General features: G+C 40.8%; 2 protein-coding genes across 2 annotated transcripts in view; both read left to right on the forward strand.

The window, feature by feature from the left end:
- LOC139720409 (integrin beta-1-binding protein 1-like) overlaps positions 1–938 on the forward strand; it is a 30,808-nt gene extending 29,870 nt beyond the window's left edge. The window contains exon 6 of the mRNA XM_071631770.1: positions 824–938. Coding sequence (XP_071487871.1) covers positions 824–895 — 72 coding nt within the window. The 3' untranslated portion in view covers positions 896–938. The remainder of the gene's footprint in view (positions 1–823) is intronic.
- Positions 939–8,416: 7,478 nt separating this feature from the next.
- LOC139720481 (uncharacterized) overlaps positions 8,417–23,529 on the forward strand; it is a 34,700-nt gene continuing 19,587 nt past the window's right edge. Inside the window, exons 1-4 of the mRNA XM_071631835.1 lie at positions 8,417–8,642; positions 9,827–10,207; positions 18,253–18,573; positions 22,764–22,963. Coding sequence (XP_071487936.1) covers positions 8,417–8,642; positions 9,827–10,207; positions 18,253–18,573; positions 22,764–22,963 — 1,128 coding nt within the window. The remainder of the gene's footprint in view (positions 8,643–9,826; positions 10,208–18,252; positions 18,574–22,763; positions 22,964–23,529) is intronic.

Raw genomic sequence — 23,529 nt, forward strand, 5'->3', positions numbered from 1 at the left:
ACCAAATTGTTTTTAACCCATCGAGGACGAGCTGATTTTGCTACAACACGCATTTCCCCGAGACTCCTGCCCAAGTATACTCGGGATTCATTTTCAGTGGGTTGAACACTGGCCATTGCAAGTAAAGTAACCATAGCTTTGTCATAAACTGTACATCACAGCAAAGCGTGCAATTTACTCTGCAGCTTTGCTGTACTGTATTTTGAGCATAAATGCTTCCGCAAAAAGTTACATGGAAGGCTTTGAAACAAGAATGTTTTCGAAAAGTGCCCATGCTTAGTGGTAACAGAATAATGGTGCACACAGGAGATATACACCATGGCACCCAAATGGTTAAAAGTCTGTCAGTCTACAAATTTGTACAAGGATTTTTATTGATGATGTGCACTGGAGGTGATTGAGTTGTTGAACAGAGCTAGTGATAAGTGATGACTTTCACTAAATATCACTAATTACTTGGTGGTGCAATATTGAGTAAACTCTTCAGCAGATCATGATTTGCCCAATGTGCATATTTGATTACGACTTACGTGTACACTAATAGCACTGTTTGCAAAACAGTGTTACAGTTTTAAGTTTAGTTGTATTTTCCTTTGATCAAGTTTGATGAAACTGTCATTGAAATATTTTTTTCCCCTCTATGTTTTGAAATCAACTTGGACATGGAGTGTTTCACTTTAGATTGCTTTGATATTCTCTATGTTCTGTACTCAATATGATATGCATGTCTCCCCACAAGTCACCAACATCAGTCGTGAAGGATTTTGCGTCCTTTAGCTTCACTGCACATTTTTTTTCTGGGTTTTTCTCCTTTTATCTTCAGCCCCAGGCGACGCAGATCTGCAAATGTCTGGAGCTGCTCTTCAACGCGGTGTGCCAGTTCACACCCCTCTGAGTTAACGAAGGTGTACAGTCAGCCCCGACTTTGTGCTAACTCCCGACCCCTCCTCCTGGCATGGGCAGAGTTCCGCTTTTCCCCCCGTCGTGAGTGGGATCTCAGAACCAGCACAGTGCAGCATTGGAGGACAAGATCAAGCCCTATGCCTCAGCGAGGCTCCAAACGCGAAGCTTAGTCACATCGTGTTTTCTCTACTATGATACCCAGAAGAACGGATCCAGTTGTAGTGTCACAGAAAAACTGTGAAAGATATTGTGGTATTGTTGTTGTTATTGATGATGATGGTGTTGTTGTTGTTGTTGTGGTCAACCCCTACAATTGTATATGGAGTCCATTTTTTTTTTCATTGTGATATAGAGAACCTGGGAAACTTTATTTTCAATATTAGATCTCCGGCAGTCCAGATAAATTCAAAAGACTGTGGTCCGTATCATAGGCGTTAAGATGGTACTGTAATAACACTTGCCTGTACTACTTAAAGTATACATGATATGACATTTGTTTTGTAGAAATTCTATAGTTTCCCTTCTTGTTTTGCTTGCTGTTGTTTTTTTTTTTCCCTATGACATCAGCAGTGATTTTTCTTCTCTTGATTTCAAGCATGAATCCACACATGGATCAACTGGAGATACTTTTACAGAGATGCCAGCTGTTACATTTTTTTTTTTCGTTTATTATTACATGCAGTATTTTGTACTGCTTGTTACCAAAAATAATGCAAGTTTCTAGTTTCAGTAGTCGTTGGCTTATTCGTGAACAAGGATGCCTCCTTTTTTTTTTACTATGTATTTTGTGCCAAAAGCTGACAGCTAGCAAGATGAGAACAATGTTATTCTCGACTGTACTGCGTTTCTGCGGTGGATGGGATCATGCAGTGCTTTCAATTTTATTTTTTAAGTGTGAACAGGCCAGGCACTGTGAGGCCTTGCATTTGCTGCTCCCAGACTACCCAAAGAGGAGGCTATACTAGCAACGTAAACTAGAAACATTGGATGGCTGGTATTTCCAAGTTCCTGAAACGTAGGGTTGCATATTATTAAAAAAAGATTGCAAAGATTTTGTTTTTTTATCCCCCCCCCCCTAAGAAAAAATAAGTAGATAAAATTTATTAATAACTCTTGCATTGTCAATTACTGCACTTTGCATACTTGATCAGGTTTTTAGTTTTCTCCTGTGGGTATCCCAGGTTCTAGGGTAGGCAGCAGGCAGTTATAAATGGTTTTGAAGGTAAGATAAAAAAATATAGAAAAAAAATTCCTAGAACTTGCCAGTAACTTACCTAACATTGCAATCACTCGAGTTCATACAGATTAAAGTTGAGCAATATGTACTTAAAACAATCAGTTACGTATATTGGTTTTGTAAACAGCACTATTTTTGACAAAAGAATTGTCCCCGAATTGAAATAGATGTTGAGACACTAGTCATATTGTTGTGGAAAAATCTGAGAGTGATGGAAATGACAATGGATTATATAGTGTTTCCTTTCTTGATGTTTTCGCTGCCATGGAACAGAGTAAAACCAAATATGTCGAGGGACTGTCTTTCAATCATAACAACCCGGCCCCCTTTCTAAATAACAGAAGAGCAAGAAGGATGTACAGAATGATTTTGGAAGTTTAGAGAAGAATGTCCGAAATATTTGGTGATGTCAGCTGTGGGTTTAGCCATAAGGAATGAGAGAATTCTTAAAATTTTCCTTCCACTTTCTCGCGTCTTCCATTCGCCTTTAAAAATGAGATAGTCTCATTATAGATGTTTGTGTGGCAAGGTTTTTCTATGTATTGAAATTCTTGGATTATTTATCTATGTGCTTCCCACGATTTAGTGTTACATCCATTGAGTGTATGCTGCTTGAAGAGTCCTTCACAACCATTTGCCATTGAGGGATGACTGCATGTTGAACATTGAATAGAATCTTCTAGAACTGGTCTTTTGTCTGACTTTGCCCATTGAAGATCTCACAATGAATTACTACTGCACTGACACACACATCGGCCTCTTAGAGAAAGTAGCTTTTTCACTGTGAGAACTTTGAGAACCGAATAGAAAATTATATTTCCATGTGATAATTCCGGAGTTGCTTCCTATCAAAAATCACCTCACAATACAAATCAGAAGAGCTTGACATGAGTAAAATGGTTTGCTGAATGCCTGAAAATGAAATTGATCTCAGCAGCGTAAATAGAGAGTGCCATTGTTGGAATTTTTCGCCTGCGTCCTCTGAGATGCCTTGAAATTTTAGGGGTTGTTGAGTTCATTTGTGTCAAAGTGTGATGAGTATGTTTACTGATGATATTATGAGGAAAGTAGAATCTGATGATTGCGTCCATGAAGAATTTAATGAGAAACACAGCAGTGCTGCGGTGAGCGATTTTGTCCAAGTGTCGCTGATGATTGTGAAAACATTTTGATATTTTTGGGTATGTGACTGTGTGTTTGTGTGTAAACGTGGAGGGTGTGATGATGAGTGTGTTTCTAATCTTCTTGTGTGCTTTCTTTCTCTGCAAGCACACTTCAGTCTGTGCTTTGTCAGAAACCTATGTGTCCTGTGAGATCCTTGTAAATAGAAACAAACGTGAGAAGTACTGTCCAACTTAACTTTTTTTGAAGGAAATATGATGGAAATGCATTGCCTTGCTCATTTGTTAATCTGTGTAAATACTTACTGAGTTTTATTCATGCACTGATGTACTTAAAAAAAACAAAAAAACAAAAGCAGAAATGACAGAGAATAGTTCTTAGTTAGGAAAATATCTGAAATCATATGCCTGAGTAGGCAAAGAATCAACAAGGTTGTCATTGGTATAAAGAGTTTGGCCAAATAGGCAGAGCTGAAGATGTATGCTGTTTACTGGTACAATGAATATCATCTAAACTGGAATGTTGACTCACACTTATCGAAGATGCGTGACTAGAGTGACTCTGTACTTATGTGTTAGTGTCAAGTCTAGCTTTAGGAAGATGTGGTATGATAGAGATATATTTATGAATATGATACCTATGTATTTTGTATTGTACTCATATGAGAGCTCTAGCAGACTAGTATTTTTATGTCAGAAGTCTTCCATGATAGGTTTAGTTTAAGGAGAAGTCAGAGAATCGGGGAAAACGGAAACACACACACACACCCACAAAAGAAATAGAATAAAAATCATGTTTATGGCCAATTATTTAGCAACTTCACCCCTTTCCCTCGGAGTTATCATTGCTTTGTGATGGGAACACGACAACACTTTGATATTGATTACTATTTCCCTCATATACTCGTATATGCAATGCTTGCATTATTAGTTTTAAAACTTAATATATACATGCATTACCTAATGGAGATTCTCTGGGAAATTTCCAGCCAGAAGGTCAAAGGTCAAAGGCCAGGTTTCAATGCCCCCCACAGAATCTATTTTGTACTGTAATTACACTCTTTCTTCATACCTTGGAAATTACTCAATGCATAAACTTGTAAAAGGGTCGGTCAGAAGTCAAGTAAAAATTCTCAATTCCCCAAATATGTGTACCTGCACTCTTAGACAATTATAGCGAACCCATTTTCAAGGAAAGTGAACATTCAAGATATTTCTGACAAAGCTGTCATTTCAGTATTTTGCCAGTTATGTGAAACTGTCATCACACATTGTGAAGACATTGTACTATACACCTATTGGGAGAATCATGCATTGTGGCGGAGGCATCAGTCGCCATTGCGACATTTGTAGTTTTTTTAATTTCATGTCAATACTGAAAAATATTATGAAGACATGTGCACACATCAGTTTGATACCGAACTTGCAAAGTGATTATATCAACACCCCATCTTATTTACATAAAATGGAGTTGCTACGCTGTACCAGCATCTTTGTTTTGCGACAACTTGTGGAAGTTTAAAACTTGAATTTGATGAACTTGATAAGCCCTGCCCCATCCTGTTAGTTTGATTTTAAGCAATTTGCTAAAGTAAAAAAAACACACACACACACTTGAATTTGGCATCAAATGGTTCTTTTAGTAGTTTCCCATAAAGTGCAGTGTACATATCTAATAATTACTCAGTACAAAAAAAAAAAAAAATACAGTAAGCATTTGTGGATTTGTATGGTACGTTTTATGCGGAAATGATAGGCCTTTTGAGTAGAAGAGAGGATGCACATAGTTACAAACCTTGATGGTGATTGTCTTCCACCGTAGGGAATTGTTCTGTCTGTGTTGGCCATATTTTGTGTTGTTTTTATCACCATTTTGTGTCTTCCAAAGCTCAGAGTGATGTGTGTAGGTTCCCTTCAGTCAGCCATGTGTGTAACATTTTGTACTCCACAAAGTTTTGAACCTCACAAAGTTTTCACCCTGAAGATGCTGTGTAACATTTCTTGTGGCCCAATTGCGACATTGACAGCAAACAAACACACAAACAAACAAACAAACAAATTAAACCTGTTCTCATACATTGTTACCAAGTTAGGTGATGTTCAATGAATAAGAGAACACTCAAGTATACCAATGCTTTGAAAATCATTCTGTTGCTATCTACATAATTATAGACAAACATATTTCTAAATACATATATAGCAGGAGATTGTTTCGAAGTGTCAAATTCTAAAACTTCATACTGTATCTATGACTAGTTTTGTGGTGAATTTTCTCTTGTATTTTGCTGATTTTTCTGTCCATTGAGCATTTGCCATTCATATCCAACAGAACATTCTTCATATTAAACTTCATATTTAAACAACATCAGAGATACAGGTAATGAGCAGGATTGTGCAGTTGTGATTGTTGTTTGCTTGTTTTGTTTTGTTTTGTTTTGGTTTTTTTTTTACTGGAAACAATGGATTCATTAACTTTGAGACTTTGTACATGTGAGTGCACAATGCTTTAATACTATACTTAATATTTATTCAGACCTGTGAAGAATAGTGTGCCAATATAAAGACAATGTACATGCGTCAGTGTCGCTATTTGATGCTTTCTGTGTGATGGTACATAGATGCTCAGTGGTTTTCAAGTTTGATTATCTCAGTGTAAGCAGGAATGACAATGCCAAACTTGAAAACAGTCGACATTTGAAATAGCGTGTTGAACTCAAAACTGTGACACGTGTATTTCTAGTAACACTTAGGGGCCCGATGTTGAACAACGTCTGCTGAATCGGGCTTCTCGTGTTTCATATCCACTTACGTGCCTTTTCCTCTTTGGCTTACACCAGCCTTTAGGGATTATTAAGTTTGACATTTCAAGTTCAATGTTAGTGTTAAAACAGTGCTGTTTGTATGAGACGCACCCACATCCCAATTGAAATTACTCACGTTGACTGGTAGGCGTATAGCGTCCTCTTTTTTAACGCGCACGGACCGTCCACGAATACACTGGTCACAGCCGCATTGATTTGTTCGTGATGGGAGCAAAATAATGATTTGTGTATTTCAAGCTGTTCAGAAATTAGTGGCATGTTCAATCTTTTTTCTTGGCCCTACCATCTGACCATCTGTGTCGGAGCTGGATTACATGCCGTTTACGACACCAACCCCCAGCACTAGCACTGAATTCGAAAATAACTCAGTGTACTTGTCTTGTTCCAGTATAGTTGGTAGTTGGGCTCTCACCTCAATAAAAACAGATCCTCCTTTACCATTGGTCTTCCAGCTAGGTGTTGATGTCATGTATACGAAGATATTAACCCGTTCTCTAGGTGGACTCTGCAATGTCTGTAGACATTTTATACAGGGCTTACCAGGTTTCCATCGGCAGGGGGTTAATTTCTATTGTCTTCGTCAGAATAATATGTCAAAGTTAATGTTTTGCTACTCAGTACATTAAATAGATCTATGCTTACTTAGGATTGCAGTATTGCTTCTGTAATATGGCCTGTTATTTCTTGAGTCACACGAGACCAGGACTGTGAAATAAAAATGTCCGATTCTTTTTACTGCACCTCTTTGTTTATTGTGTCGTGTCATTGTGATGTCATAATGACTTTGCAGTGTGAGCAAGTAGTGTTCGAGTAGTAGTAGTAGTAGTAGTAGTAGTAGTAGTAGCAGAAGTAGAAGTAGTAGAAGTAGTAGTAGTAGCAGTAATAATAGTAGTATTACAGTGCATGAGTGGTTGTGGTGGTGGTTATACAAGTAGTGGTGGTGGTGGCGTTGGTAGCTGTAGTAGGGGTGGTGGTAGCAGTAGAAGTAGCAGTAGTAGTACAGTGTAGTAGTAGTAGTGGTAGTGGTAGTGGTAGTAGCAGTAGAAGTAGTACATGTAGTAATAGTAGTGGTAGTGGTGGTGATAGTATAGGAGATGAGTTGGAGAGTGAGAAAGGGTTGTAGTGGAGTACCTCGATATTACGAACAGAGATACGACGAGTAGATGCCAAACGTTCCGATGAAATTTCTGCTATCCCGATTTTTCTTCCAGTTTGCTCTGGGTAAAATACAAATACAAAAGTGTACTCTACTCATGGTACAATTATGTCAACGAAAACAACCCATCCAAATATAGTCTTGCGAAATGTTCTATTCAATACTGCTATGGGGGGGGGGGGTCGATCACGCACAAATATGTTCACATCGGAAAAACTGATATCAATCGAGCTTTGCCGCATTATGTGAAATCGACAAGGCATAAAACCAAACCATTTGTGATTTCTGTAGAGCATTATGTGTGTGCATACACCATGGACAGGTATAAAGGGCTTTGTTTTGGGACTGCATGAAGAATATTCATTACATGTGAGCTATGGGAATTTACCTGCGGTATAGTCGTCGAGTTGCTAAAATTATATTTTCACCCCAGTAATGTGTATCTACTACACTGACGGACAAATAAAATGCACTGAGTGTTGGTAGAGTTGTATGCGGTTCAAAATCTTGAAAAAAAGAAGAAAAAAAGCGAACCAGTGGTAAACAACGGACCGAAATGTTGCCCGCTCTGCCAGCTAAAGCCTGTCTTGCCACCATGGTGCTATACCTGTGTGCTACGGTCAAAGGTAATGTACTGTATAGATTGTGTCTTGCCAGAGTGCCTTCAGTTATGCAGCAAATAACTTCAATATGTCAGTTTTTATTCGCCATTTCAGTTGCTGCGTATTCCATTGCAATTATTTGTAGAAAAGAAAAGAGAAATGTAGGAGAGTGGACGTAATAACTACTAGTAGACGAATAATGTCGCCGGATTTACAGCAACCCAAACAACACCGTGCAATTGCGGAAGTAGATGGAAAAAACAAAAACATTTTGACAATTTCAACAGCATGCCTTGCTGATTAAAATAACAAAATCCTATATTACACTTTATATATTAAAGATAATTATGCTAGCATTATAGAATAATGTAATTTGCTGTTTATTTGTATGTTTGTTTGTTTGTTATCTATACATGCGCGCAGGATTCACTTATATCGGTTGCTTCAGGGATAGCGTCCCGAATCGTTTACTGCCAGATCTGATCCACTGTGATCCCGCGCGATCTCCCTTGTATCGAGTCTGCCAGAGCCAGGGATGCGAACAAGATCAGATAAACTACTGCCAGTCCGTTGCCATGACAACGGAGATGTGTGGGAACATGTGTGCACATCAGAACATGAGATACTTCGGGCTGGAGGCGGGAAAGCAGTGCTTCTGCGGGGGAGATTTTGCTCCTGTCGAGGCAGCCGTGGCCACTGCATCACCGATATCTGACGTCGAGTTTTGCTCCACACCATGTCTGGGAAATTCCAGCCAGATTTGTGGAAGCGACTTGTACATCAGTGTTTATGAACTCATTCGTAAGTGGTATACATCTCTCGGCTTTCTGATCATTAAAACTGTTTTCACCCAACTACCCCCTCCCTGCGCCTCCACCCGTCCCTAAAATGCCGTATCTCTGTCCATTGATTACGCTACCGCTGCAGCCATTACAGAACTTATCCGCTGGTGACATACATTACCAAAAACTAACGACTTATTCATTTCGGCAACTGCTATAGCCAATCTATCTGCGTCATATAAAATCAACGCAGTATTTTCCATGAGTTTACACATAATGAAGACAAGAGGAAAATCAGACTTCTGAATTCTCGCACTAGGCTATCATGACCATTGTCGTTGTTTGCTTTCTGTGTTCTGCACTCGGCAAGAATTTACATGTTTATAATTAAACACTAACAGCTTTTTGGTGCGCATTCCGCTTATTGGTTCAAAATCAATCTTGGAAACAAGGTGAAGATCGCGAGAAAATATCTTCGCCACTATGACATTATTTTTACCTTTCGGGTTTTTTTTTTCTAATTTAGCTCTAACCGCACTTTTGACGATAATGGACCAATTATGCTTCTACGTAACTTCATTTGAAAAACCAAGAATAGGTACAACCATTATATCATGCACGAAGTTACCAATCTTGTGCAGTTTGGAAAATAATATATGATTATTTCCCCCCTGGAGGAAAACATAATTATGTTTTAGAACATAAATGGTGTCTAAATTTATGACGACTGCCTTGGGGATCTGGGATTACTTTTGCATTTCATCCTCACTGTTGAGCATCGGGTCATATAACTTGTGGCAAGCGTGTTTGTGTGTATTATGAAGAGTTTTATCTAAAGAGTTTTAGCAGAACGAGCTATCTCCATTCTTGCTAATTTGAGATATATGTGATTAAAGCTGCTAAAAAAAGAAAAGATGAAATAATATAATATTTTTAACCATAACTTCTATAATATTTTTTGCTATGTTTTACAGATGAGGTCTCATTGGAACGATTTTATTTTGCTCTCTCTGACGATGGACACACTTCAAAATCTTGAAAGTGGCGCTTAACCCATTTTTTTTAAAATGAAACTCGTCATTTTTTAGTTCATTCGAAATCAACATGACAAGGTGAAAAAGAAAACAGCAACAACAGCAACAACAAAATACAGATGAAAACGAAGAAACTGCACATCCTAAATAAAGCCTCTTCTGTCTGCAGGTCCAGCCAGTACCGATTGCTTCAACCCGGGGTACGTTCCACACGGCGGACTGACCGAGCTGACTGGGTTCTACAATGTCACAGACATTGTCGATTTCTCCTCCGTCTGTCTCCCCCCGAGTATCAGGCAAGGTTCGCCAACCATTGTCTGCACACCGGCTGGCAATTGGACGGACCCACCGCCGACTTGCTCCGTGCGCTGCCCCAGACCCGAACCGCCGTCGGGGTCGTCGTTCAGTTCGAACGAGACCATTGCAGACACGTACGGCGAAAGCGAGACCGTGCTCTACGACTGCCTCCACGACTCGAACAAGACGGACCAAGTGCTTAGATGCGGTTACTATGGCAACTGGCGCGCATCAGTTTACTGTCCTGAAGCCGGTATGATATCTAGGGGCCTACTTTGTTTTTTGTTTTTTTTTTTTGCAATGACAAGTTAATATTCATATCACTCCGACAGAATCATAATTATTGTTGGTCTACAACGCTAGTCAGTGATTGGTGATGAAAAAGTGACTAATGCAGCAAGGATCCAAATCGTTATATTACGTGTATAGTGACATCACGTCAGGTGATATAATATCCCAGAATTTGACCGCCAACCGACAGGGCCAGAATGAAATAATGTGTATTCATGTAGACCATTGAACGTTACATTACTTTGACTATCGTTGTATATAGACTTGACAAAACTATTGTCCCTCGAGACAATATTTTCCCAGAGCGCTGCACGCTACGGGAGTGTACAGCTCACACTGGGGCATTAAGCATGGGCGTCACCAGGGGGGGTGCGTTGGGTGCGAACGCACCCCCCTTCAGATCCTAAAAAAAAAAAAAAAAAAAAAAAAAAAAAAAAAAAAAAAAAAACAGTCTGCGAGCGACCTCAACGCCGGACGCTAAATAATTATTCTTTTCTATTTTTTTTTTATATTTTGCACCAGGGACACAAACACACACACACACACACACACAAGAAAATCGTCGGCAAAAACAATTCGCACCCCTGGTTCTGGCAGCACTGATTTTATACATATCTATTAGTATTCTACAGTGTTTACTATTTATCGACCGTACTGTACATCGGTACGATACGGACCACTTCACGTTTGCATGTACGTGTGCTACTTACAAATATGTAGGGTCTATGTACGTTACTTCTGACCAATCCATATTGCCAGCCCAAGAGCGAACCTTAGCCTCATTTAAAAAAAAAGAAAAAAATGGAGGGGCAAGCATATTTTAGTTCCCCCCCCCCCATAATTAATAATTCCCGAAATGAGAAGATTTTCTCGCTTTTGAAAGAACACAAAAATGTTGCCCTCATAAAAATATTGGAAGGCAAGCGCACCATTTGCTCCACCCCACATAATCATAATTCCCGCGATGAAAGGATTTTCTTACTTTTTTGTTAGAATTCAAGAAATCTGTCCAATTATTTCACCCAAAAGCAGTGGCGTAACTACGGGGGGGGGGGGGGGGGGGGTGCGCCCCACTCCCAATCCGCTGGTTAAAAAAAAATAAAAAAAAAGATTTACCGAAATAGTAGTTCAAGTGTTAGTAAACTGCTTTTGAATGAAAGGGTGATCCAGAAATAAGATATTTTTCTATGATTTCTTTTAACCATGATTAAGTAGGTATATAGTGTGAAACATTGTTCAAAAAGCCCGGACCCGACAAAAGATTGTGATTCCTGGATGGCATTCTGCATATACAAGCAGGATGTGCGCAGTGTACTCAGTACATCCGAACGAAGAGTCGCTACAATGTTGCGCAATGTGATGTAGAGTGTACACCTTTGCACCTTACGCTTCGTTATATCAAAGCTAGATCATTGCATTTTGCAGTGTTTCTTTACGTACTAGTCTATATAAAGATGTCTTGCATTGCCAATAAAAAGACTTGACCTGGGCTAATTCCTAACTTTTCCTTGTATATGATACACACACACAAACAAACACGCACAATTAGTTTAGGGGATGCTCTAAAGTGCAGATTTTGGACATCCTTTCCCCGCTTGGTCACTTCGACGCCACCTCGCTGGTCATACCTCCCCCAGTCATGAACATAAACCCACACCCTGGACTACCAGTGGCGGATCCAGGGGGAGGGGCGCACCGGGCGCCCCCCCCCCCCCCCATTTGATTTCCAAAGCGAAAAAAAATAATAAAATAGCTGCAAACGGCAGTTTTGGGACAGTAAAATGTCAATTTTTTCAAGCTCGCTCACTCCTCTCGCTCGCATTTAGTCGTAATGCCATTCTCCTGAAGTTGCTGCCAGTAATTGCCGGCAGTTGCGCTTGGTGCGCCCCCCTTAATTTCCAAAGCGAAAAAATATAGCTATACAAACGGCAGTTTGGGGACTGTAAAATGTCAAAATTTTCAAGCTCGCTCGCTCCGTTCGCTCGCATTTAATCTTTATGCCATTCTTCTGATGTTGCTGCCAGTAATTGCCTGCAGTTGCGCCCGGTGCGCCCCCCTAAATTTCCAAAGCGAAAAAATATGGCTAAGAACGGCAGTTTTTTGACTGTAAAATGTAAAATTTTCAAGCTCGCTCTCTTCGCTAGCTCGCATTAGTTGTTATGCAATTCACCTGATGTTGCTGCCAGTAATTGCCAGCAGTTCCTTCCGGTGCCCCTCCCCCTTAATTTCCAAAGCGAAAAAATGTGGCTAAGAACGGCAGTTTTTGGACTGCAAAATGTAAAATTTTCAAGCTCGCTCGTTCCGCTCGCTCGAATGCAATCATTATGCTCTCCTGATATTGCTGCCAGTATTTGCCAGCAGTTGCGCCCGATGCGCCCCGCTAGATTCTAAAGCGAAGAAATATAGCTATACAAACGGCAGTTTGTTTGTTTTTTACTGTAAAATGTCAAAATTTTCAAGCTCGCTCGCTCGCTCGCTCGCATTTCATTGTTATGCCGTTCACCTGATGTTGCTGCCAGTCATTGCCAGCAGTTGCGCCCGATACGCCCCCACCCCCCTCCTTCCTCCTTTATTTCCAAAGCGAAAAAACATGGCTCCAAATGGCAGTTTTTGGACTGTAAAATGTCAAAATTTTCAAGCTCGCTCTCTTCGCTCGCTCGCATTTAATTGTTATGCCATTCACCTGATGTTGCTGCCAGTAAGTGCCAGCAGTTGCGCCCGGTGCGCCCCCTTAATTTCCAAAGCAAAAAAAATATGGCTACAAATGGCAGTTTTTGGACTGTAAAATGTCAAAATTTTCAAGCTCGCTCGCTCGTTCGCTCGAATGTAATCATTATGCTCTCCTGATATTGCTGCCAGTATTTGCCAGCAGTTGCGCCCGATGCGCCCCCTTAGATTCTAAAGCGAAGAAATATAGCTATACAAACGGCAGTTTGTTTGTTTTTTACTGTAAAATGTCAAAATTTTCAAACTCGCTCGCTCGCTCGCTCGCATTTAATTGTTATGCAATTCTCCTGATGTTGCTGCTAGTAATTACCGGCAGTTGCGCCCGTTGCGCCCCCCACCCCTCCTTTATTTCCAAAGCGAAAAAATATGGCACCAAATGGCAGTTTTTGGACTGTAAAATGTCAAAATTTTCAAGCTCGCTCTCTTCGCTTACTCGCATTTATACATATAATTGCTATGCCATTCACCTGATGTTGCTGCCAGTAATTCCCAGCAGTTGGGCCCGGTGTGCCCCCCTTAATTTCCAAAGCAAATAAATATGGCTACAAACGGCAGTTTTTGGACTGTAAAATGTCAAAATTTTCAAGCTCGCTCGCTCGCTCGCTCGCTCGCATTCAGTTGTTATGCAATTCTCCTGATGTTGCTACCAGTAATTACCGGCAGTTGCGCCCGTTGCGCCCCCACCCCTCCTTTATTTCCAAAGCGAAAAAGTATGACTCCAAAGGGCATTTTAGGGACTGTAAGATGTCAAATTTTTCAAGCTCGCTCACTTCGCTCGCTCGCATGTAATTATTATGCCATTCACCTGATGTTGCTGCCAGTAACTGCCAGCAGTTGCGCCCGGTGCCCCCCTCCCTTAATTTACAAAGCACTAAAATATGGCTATATAACGGCAGTTTTTGGACTGTAAAATGTCAAAATTTTCAAGCTCGCTCTCATTTAATTGTTATGCAATTCTCCTGATGTTGCTACCAGTAATTACCGGCAGTTGCGCCCGTTGCGCCCCCCACCCCTCCTTTATTTCCAAAGCGAAAAAGTATGGCTCCAAATGGCATTTTGGGGACTGTAAAATGTAAAATGTTTCAAGCTCGCTCTCTTCGCTCGCTCGCATTTAATTATTATGCCATTCACCTGATGTTGCTGCCAGTAATTGCCAGCAGTTGCGCCCGGTGCGCCCCCCCCCCCTTAATTTACAAAGCACTAAAATATGGCTATATAACGGCAGTTTTTGGACTGTAAAATGTCAAAATTTTCAAGCTCGCTCGCATGTAGTCGTTATGCCATTCTCCTGATATCGCTGCCAGTAATTTGGTCGTTTCACACCGTCATTCCATAATCCATTTATAGGGGGTACAACCCCCTCCGGCACTTCCACACGCTCCCCCCACCCTTGCTCGCTCCCTCGCATACTAACCCCCCCCCCCCCCCCAAAAAAAAAAAAAAAAAAAAAAAAGAATGAAATCCTAGCTACGCCGGTGCCCCTTCCCCGCTTGGTTTCCCTCAAAAAACAGTAAAAGTCTAGGGATTGAGAGCTTCCTATATTCCAAATGTCTGTCAAAAAAATCTCGTAAACATTTAGTGTCAAAACGCACCCCCCTTGAAAAAAAGCTGGTGACGCCCCTGGCTACGAATGAAGAGGGAGATTAATGTGCGAACAAAACAGAACAAGGACAATAATCTATATCACTAATTTAGCAGCTACATCCTTTTCCCTCTCAACAGTCGTCGCTGTTAGGTTTTGAGAACATTAAAGAATAGATGCGGAGGATGCAGTTTCTTTCCTTTTGACTTCATGTCAAAAGAGGAAGATCTAATCGAAGACAGCAACGTCCATGATAGTGCGAGACTTGTCAAGCAGACGTCATGATCTCTTCCATTCATTTGCACATTATGGAGTTGTTATACTGATATTACTGCTTTAATAGTAAAAGTTTTGTGAAAGTTCAAACTTTCAATACTTTCTTATTTCAGATCAGAATTTGAAGACTCATCCTACCATTCTGTTTGTTTGATGTAGCTCTATTATTGATTCTAACATAGGCGCCGGAAGTGGGGGGGCAGGGGGGGCGGCCGCCCCCCCAATCCAAAAAGTGGGGGGGCAAAACGCATTTTTGCCCCCCCAAAAAGCCCCCCCCCCCAAAAAAAAAAAAAAAATAATAATAGTAATAATGATAATAAAGATAAATGAATAAACAAAGAAAATAAAATAAATAATGTATATATATATGAATAAAAGGGAAAAAATATGGCTACAAACGGCAGCTTTTGGACTGTAAAATGTCAAAATTTTCAAGCTCGCTCGCTTCGCTCGCTCGCATCCAGCAGTTGAGTCCGGTGCGCCTCCCCTTAATTTCTAAAGCGAAAAGCATAGCTACGACGGCAGTTGTTGGACTCTAGAATGTCAAAATTTTCAAGCTCGCTCGCTTTGAATCGTTATGCCATTCTCCTAATGTTGCTGACAGTAATAGCCAGTAGTTGCGCCCGATGCCCCCACCCCTTAATTTCCAAAGCGAAAGATAAATATAGCTATAAACGGGAGTTTGGGGACTGTAAAATGTCAAAATTTTCAAGGTCGCTCGCTTCGCTCGCTCGCATTGAATCGTTATGCCGCTCTCCTAATGTTGCTGCCAGTAACTGCCAGCAGTTGCGTCCGATGCCCCCCCCCCTTAATTTCCAAAGCGAAAGATATAGCTACAAACTGGAGTTTTTGGACTGTATAAAATGTCAAAATTCTCAAGCTCGCTCGCTTTACTCGCTCGCATTGAATCGTTATGCCATTCTCCTAATGTTGCTGCCAGTAATTGCCAGCAGTTGCGCCCGATGCGCCGCCCCATTAATTTCCAAAGTGAAAGATAAAGCTACAAACCCCAGTTTTGGGACTGTAGAATGTCAAAATCTTCAAGCTTGCTCGCTTCGCTCGCTCGCATTGAATCGTTCTGCCATTCTCCTAATGTTGCTGCCAATAATTGCCAGCAGTTGCGCCCGATGCGCCCCCATTTATTTCAAAGCGAAATATGTAGCTAAAATTAAAACTCCAGTTTTGGAACTGTAGAATATCAAAATTTTCAAGCTCGCTCGCTTCGCTCGCTCGCATTTTATTGTTATGCCATTCACCTTATGTTGCTTACAGTATATAATTTGTCAATCGTTTCACACCGTCATTCCATAATCCATGTAAGGAAAACTTACAATATACCTCAATGACTGCGTTGTTGAATGTATCACATTCCGTAATGTATTGTAGTCTCATTATTGCTCACGCACACACGCACAAGCATACAGACCGTCAAAATTACTTTATGGTTCCCCCCATGTTTCGACCCACCGTACGCCACTTTACATATATCTATATCTATATCTATATCTATATCTATATATATATATTATATATATATATATATATATATATATATTATATATATATATATATATATAATATATATGTTATATATATATATATATATATATATATATAATTATATTATATATATATGAATAATAGATGTGTGTGCGTGAGTGTGTGTGTGCGTGTGTATGTGTATATTGTGTAACATATGCATGGTCTAATCTTGAGCCCCCTCCAATGTTTGCCCCCCCAATCCAAAACTGCTTCCGGCGCGCCTGGATTCTAACGTAAAGATAACATTGAATTGCTCTGTAACTTTAATGGCGAAAATTCGATCGAGTCACAAACTGTTTCATAACAGGTGAGGAGTGAGATTAGTGCCTGGTAAAGTCGTTTGACCGTATAATACCCAACTTCTGCTTTCTGTCCCAAACAGCCTGCTGCACATCAGCAAAATCATGAGAGAGAGAGAGAGAGAGAGAGAGAGAGAGAGAGAGAGAGAGCTCTTGTCTCAGGATTTATGTTTATCGAACACTTTATTTAACAATCACTTCTCTCAAGTGGCTCATTTTCTCGTCCTTAAATAACTCCCCTCACATGTCCAGTCTTTGTACAGTTACATAATGACCCCCGTCCCCCTCCCCCCCCCCCCCCTTTTCAAGCACCTTTAACATTGAGGGTACAATTGTCATGTCGTTTGTAGCTCCATGATGAGACTGAAGACCTTGCTACTTCGTGGTAGAGCAATTATTATATCAGGCGCATTTGTCTGCGGTCACATTCGCATTGAATGTTGTTATGGCGACAAATCTGCTACGCTTGGGTGCTCCCGGTAGTCTGCTGTATTACGGCTGTACCATCGACTTATGTATCGAAAAACACAGACTCCCTGGCCTGTGTTCTGTAATAGCGGGCTCATGTGCGTGCGTGCGTGTGTTCGGTGAGGAATTAACATTCAGACGTTCAGTTTATGCAGTGCGTTTAATATCATTGTTTTAGCTGGTGCCTTATGCCACTGAAAATAGAATTTTTCATCAGAAAGATGTATTACAGAGAAAATGGGACAGTGTTTAATTGTGATCAATACGGATTTGGCAGCATTTGTATGTGAGAAGAATACGTCAAACAGCACACCACGGGAGTCTGACAAGTTTATATCTTTGGCAGGATATTCGAAAATGATTATGTGTTGGTGATTATTCGCTAACAAAGACAAAGGAAAACATTGGCCTCGACGCAAGTTGGTTATCCAATCAATGGAGTAGCTGAGCACATCAAAGTCAGGCACGGGTCAACGACTTCGCTTTTGTTTCATCGCAGCTTCAGTGTTTGTTCAGGGGCGATGGAGTTGTCACTAACTCTTTTACGCTAGCTCTCCAATGTTTACCATCATTCTGTGCTCACTACAGACAAACAAGCTTTAGATGGGCGATAGTGCGGAATATCATATCCTTTCCGTTGTAATGTCCTCATCATTTGGGATGTGCAGGTGGTAAGTGCATATACAGCCTTGTCTCATTTTTGTGCATAGATTTGTTCAAATTATACTTGATTGAAGAGTCAATTCTACGACATGAACAAGGAGACTGAAAAGCTAGGATAATGCAAATATGTTTACATAGTAAAAGTAAACATACTAGTAGCACATGATAATATAATTGTATAATTAACAGCTCCTTGCTTGCTCCTTGCTTGTTTGCTTCTAATTACTTGTCGTCAAAGATATGCGAACGTTTAAATCCATAACTAATAGGCCCTACTTCTTGTCCGATTTTGACGAAACTCTAGGCCTATATACCATTCTGTCAGTCCTATTTTTTGTCTCATGAAAGCTATCTTCAGCATGAAGAGGAATTGCGCTTTAAGTTGGCATATTGATATATTTTTTAATTGACTGATCTCTCTTTCCATTGAACTCTATTATATCTGTCCAGACGGAAGAAATGAAGGAGCGATCGAGCATCGCCTAAAAATAGCGAGTTTCGCCGCCATGAGCTTCCAAAAGGAAAGCAAGAAGACGAGGAAGCGGACTGGCAAGTTTGGAAAAGCGGGTAAGGTTTCCCCGCTCAACACGACCGCGGAACAAAATATGGAAACGAAGCCCTCGAGTGGCAACGGCAACGGGACGGACGTTGACGTCGAGAATGGTTTCACGAACTTATTGACGGAGGACCCGTCGCGGGCGAGCAGTGATGGCGGCGACAAATTCAAGGACGTGAAACGAAACAAGCGACTGTCTACCGCAGGAGGAACAGGTGATTATGCGAGTGTCGTGCAAGCTCTTTTTTTTTTTTTTAGATTGTTGGCTCCTGGTTTGAGTATAATACCCGGGATCTTTTTTTTTTTTTTTTTTTTTTTTTTTTTTTTTTTTTTTTTTTTTTTTGACGCTGTTTCGAGATTTGGTAGCTACCGAGACGTAAAATGTAGTACTTTAACTCCCTAGCAACGATACGTTTACTTTGCCCAATACTCGCCAAAATTCAAACTTTCCATCACGTACAATAACAAACATCAGATAAGCACTACTCAGGGAACTTCAAAAAACAGACAGACAGACAAACAAACAAACAAACAAACAAACAACAGAATAAATCGGATTAAGAAAATGGGACTTCTCAAGTGGTTTTCGGCACAATTTGTTTTCCTTGAGAGCACGTAAATACTAAGGGCAGCGGAGTACTACCTGTACATAGGCTTGTCCGTTCATCGCATTGATGCCATGGGAGTAAGGAAACACCCTGGTCGGAGGGTATCCGATGGGGGTACAAAATTCTCCACATTAACTTTAGTCAGGAAAGGCTGGGACGATGATCCGCTTGCTAAAACACAAATCTCCCCTATTGGACCTAATAGCCACGCCAACAAAATGGGTAGCACACGTGTCTGTCAACTACAATGTATATTGTGATTACCAAAACCGATCTAAGAATCGATCTTGTTATTGTCTTCTTTGTATGAGACCACCGCATACAATTCTCGCTATCGCCAATGACGTAAAAAGTACCCGGATGTGGCTTTCTCGTCAAGATTTAGTTCACTTGGTAGCAAGGGCACTTCCGGCGCGGGGCATAATTTGCACAACGCTAGCGTGCGCGTACGTGTACCTTACCTATAGCGCAGCGCCGACCACGGATACTAGTACATGTACTAGTACAGCAGGCCGCTGTACTGCCCGAGCCAGCGAGTGGCCAGGCCTGTCATACTCGTACACTGTAGTCCCCGCCGCCGGCGGCCGGCCTTTCTTGCTATAGCTAGCATGCATGCACCACTCACTGCACGCAGCGCATAAGCTAACACATACCGGTACGGCGTACATCACAGATCAGTCATCTCTGCATACGCTGAAAATATGCTGGAAAATATTCACCCACCTGGATATACAGTATATCGTCATGGAATGCCCATCTTTTTTCTTTATTTGTTCTCTGTCGAAATGTCGCGAACACAATCGGGAACGAACAGTTATCTCGAACTTATCCTGTCTCCAAAGCAATTTCTTCCAAGTAAGTACGTACAATGCACGTACGTAGGCACTGTGCTAGGCCTACTACCTAATGCTACTACCACTACTAGTAAGTCGCGCGTGCACGTACTGCGCTGTGGAGTCACCCGCAAACTTCACCCACGCTGCCACGTCACGTCTCGCATGCCAGTAAGGGTCCTATTTCTGCAGATTTTTTTCATTTATTGTCGTGCGAACAACACATGGCAGCTTCGCAGCAACAACCAATAGTTGTAGTAACAGCAATTTCTTAAGAATGGAGAAATTTCAAATCATATTAAAGCTGTAATTCAAGTCGAGAAAACCGGAAGTACACGTAGAATACAGTCGGTTGTGTGTGTAAATCGCATTAGTCACGTATCACGCGCGTACGAACGGAAGTGACTTTGCTACCGGACTATCCCATAATGCACCGTAAATGACGCTTAAATCAACATCCGGGTACTTTTTACGTCATTGGCGATAGCGAGAATTGATCTTTGTGACAGTCTGAACAATATTATTTGAACGCCTATGCGGTCTGCTTCTTTTTCCTCCCTTCCTCTAATTGTTGGCAGTTCAAGCCCCTGTCACACTTTGCTGGATAGGTCAGCCGTAAAAGAAAGATTTTGCTCATCCGTTGTTCAAATCGTCAATCCGGTGGACAAAGTGTAAATTTTCCTTTTTAGAGGAGCGTACATACACGGTCTAGCCGCCGAACAAAACACACCTTGGGCGATTGTGCACAGGACAGTGGAACGCGTGCAAATGCATGAGAAACGAATAAGAGCCGCATGCTCACAGGACAGAACGCACGAGGAACAAAAAATGGGTGACGCATGAACCGTGCGTACGCGTTTAATGTGCTGTACATAGCCGTTCCATCCGTCCCATTTCTTGCGGCAACGGACTCTACAGGAGGCCTAGCGGATGGAAACGCGTGGAAAACGACAGAATACGGTACCAGATACAGGAGAAAACGTACAACTATCGGACAAGGGTCAGATCGCGCTATCCGTTTTTGGCGAGAGAGAGAGAAAAAAAAAACATTTGCCTGTGCATGCACAAAGTTTTCTGGCCGCTTTGACGGAAATCAGCGGAAGATAAACCTACCTCCAAAGAATAAAAAGGAAATGAAACGCATTTTAACGGATATCAACGTATGCCAAAAATTTACATTCGTTTGAATGCGTTTGCCATATCCGGCAAAGTGTGACAGGGGCATTAGCAATCGGTTACCATTAGAGGACTGTTCATTAGTACAAGATCATACTTTAATGAGACCATTGAAGGGGCATTCCAGACGATTTTCATAATTACACATCCCATAGTACATAAATCATTGGCTCCATAGATTTTTGGAATTCATTGTGGCCCTTGAGCGGAGAAATTGATACTCTGAAAACCACATGCAAATTACACTGAACAAAGATGATGACATAGGAGCCTGACGTAATATTTTATAATTTGTAGTAATGCAATTCTATTCCATTATCACTTGCTTAACAAGTTCACCTGCGTATAGAACCATGGAGGTACAATGTTTGTTTGTACCTCCATATAGAACTTGCTTTCTCCTTTTATTGTGCTTCCATGAGCCCCTACTCATGCATTATTGTTGTGAGGCTGCCATGTCGTCATCCTTGTTCATTGTAATTTGATGAATACATTTTAAAGACACTCATATTCCTCATCCCAATCACCACAAATTCTGAAACTCGGCACTTAGTGTAACCAATTTATAGTTGTTCATGATATGAAAACTCTGGAAATCATCCGGAAGTCTCTTTTTATTTAAAGGAGCTTTCCGTGAGAAATATTTTAAACCGTCATTGATATCTCAAATGCTCCACTCCTGACTGTCCACTGATATACATTGTATGAGGTCGCGTAGCGGCATGTCAGAATTTTCCAAGCGACAAACCCCTTTGTCCCAACTTTTTCTGTATCCGCCTGCAATGTCACGCAAATATGCTAGTGAATACGACATCTCGGACTTGTTTACTTGCCTACTTGTGTATGATAATGTGCCTGCTTTTGCTTCACCGAACACAGTGACTGATTGAAACATGTCTGTTAAAACCCGTTGAAGACTAAATAATAGTCCCAAGTATACTCGGGCAGCACGGTGTCTATGGATGGCAAATGCGTATTGTAGCAAAATCAGCCCGTCCTCGACGGGTTGATATTTTTTATTTAGATATGAACCTTGCCAAGGTATGATCAATTAAATCTCTGTTGCACTTTCCCCTCCCCCTTCATCCCCCTCCCCCTCCCCCGACATCACCCTGCCCACTTCTTCAATCATTTCCGTCCTCGTATTATAGGCCTATACCTTCTTTTGTCCTGCCGTTAACATAATCTTTCTGAAATAATGTTTATTTTATTTGCGGCATACAGTTTCAACAGTTGAAAATAGAGAACCATTTAACATGACAAACCAAACAGACAATAAGAAAAAGAAAAAGAATATGCTCCAAAGTAAGAAAGAAAAGAAAAAGAAAAAGAATATCCTCCAAACAGACGAATAAAAAACAACAATTTACTCAGAACTCGGTGGGCGTGCCGTTTTTGTAGTCATGTGCTTCTAAAGAGTTAAAAATTGAAACAGCATACTTGAATTGCACTTATGAATGTTGGAGCTATAACTCTTTAAGGCAAACTGTGGGCCTGCTTATCTATTTTTGTTTGATTTTTTTTTTTTTGGTGTGTGTTTCACACAATGTACTATTATTTGATATCTCCTAGGATGAATCAGAACTTTGTTCATTGATTTCATAAGACAGTACTATGCCTTTTCCATATATTTGATATTTCGGGAAGCAATAAACGAACGTTTCACGCTCATGAATATACGTAATCCTGTCTCACCTCGTCTTCTTTAACCTCTTTATACCTGACATTTTAGTTCATGCTTTGTTTTCTAATCTACATGGGAAAAAATCACACATTATTTTAATTCAGATGTCGGCATCGATGCGAACATTATCTCTGGGCCAAAAAACCCGAACGTTGCCAACGCCGAACTCATCGGCTACTTCGGTCATCTGGCGATATCGGCTGACCCCAACATCGCCATCGACTTGGAGTACCTGGAGCTGATCCTTCGGCGGGGAGCCGACATCAATTGCACGGACAGCTACGGCCAGACGGTACTTCACGAGGTGAGTTGAAAATTCACTTTGAATACTCTGAATTACAGTGGTCCTATATGCTGTAATGGATTGGTATAAAGAGGATAGTGTGTCGAATGTTTATGTGGCATTTGTTTTCTTGTGCCATAGTCCCCTAAAGAAAACAGTGACAATAAAGGAGGCCATACCGTGCGAAATAGTCATGATGTTGTATGCCAAATTTCACATATAGATTTTAAGAGTTAATAGTAGAATCATAAAGTGAATTTCTCATGACCGGCCTGAAAGAAAACAGGCAGAAACTCACTGAAAAAAGCAGAGAGAAACAAACTGTAAATCGGAAATATTCATCGCAATCCAAGCATTTTTTTTTCCAACCGAGACATAGAAAAAACGAGTTGGTCCTTCATTGACGAAATAGAAAGGGGGAGAGGGAGAGAAGGAAAACACGGTAAGAAAATTTCTGAAATTAAAAGCCAGTATCATGTTGAAAGTTTTAATGACATGTGCCATAATGTTATCATCCTTGTTGCTACTGCGCAGTGGTTTTGTTATGTTTTGTTTTGTTTCTCGTTTTTGCCATTGTCACAGAGAAA

The sequence above is a fragment of the Diadema antillarum genome, unplaced genomic scaffold, assembly GCF_040938485.1.
Source record: "Diadema antillarum isolate AM-2024a unplaced genomic scaffold, OU_Dant_1.0 scf00000128, whole genome shotgun sequence".
In the NCBI taxonomy this organism is placed as follows: Eukaryota; Metazoa; Echinodermata; class Echinoidea; order Diadematoida; family Diadematidae; genus Diadema; species Diadema antillarum.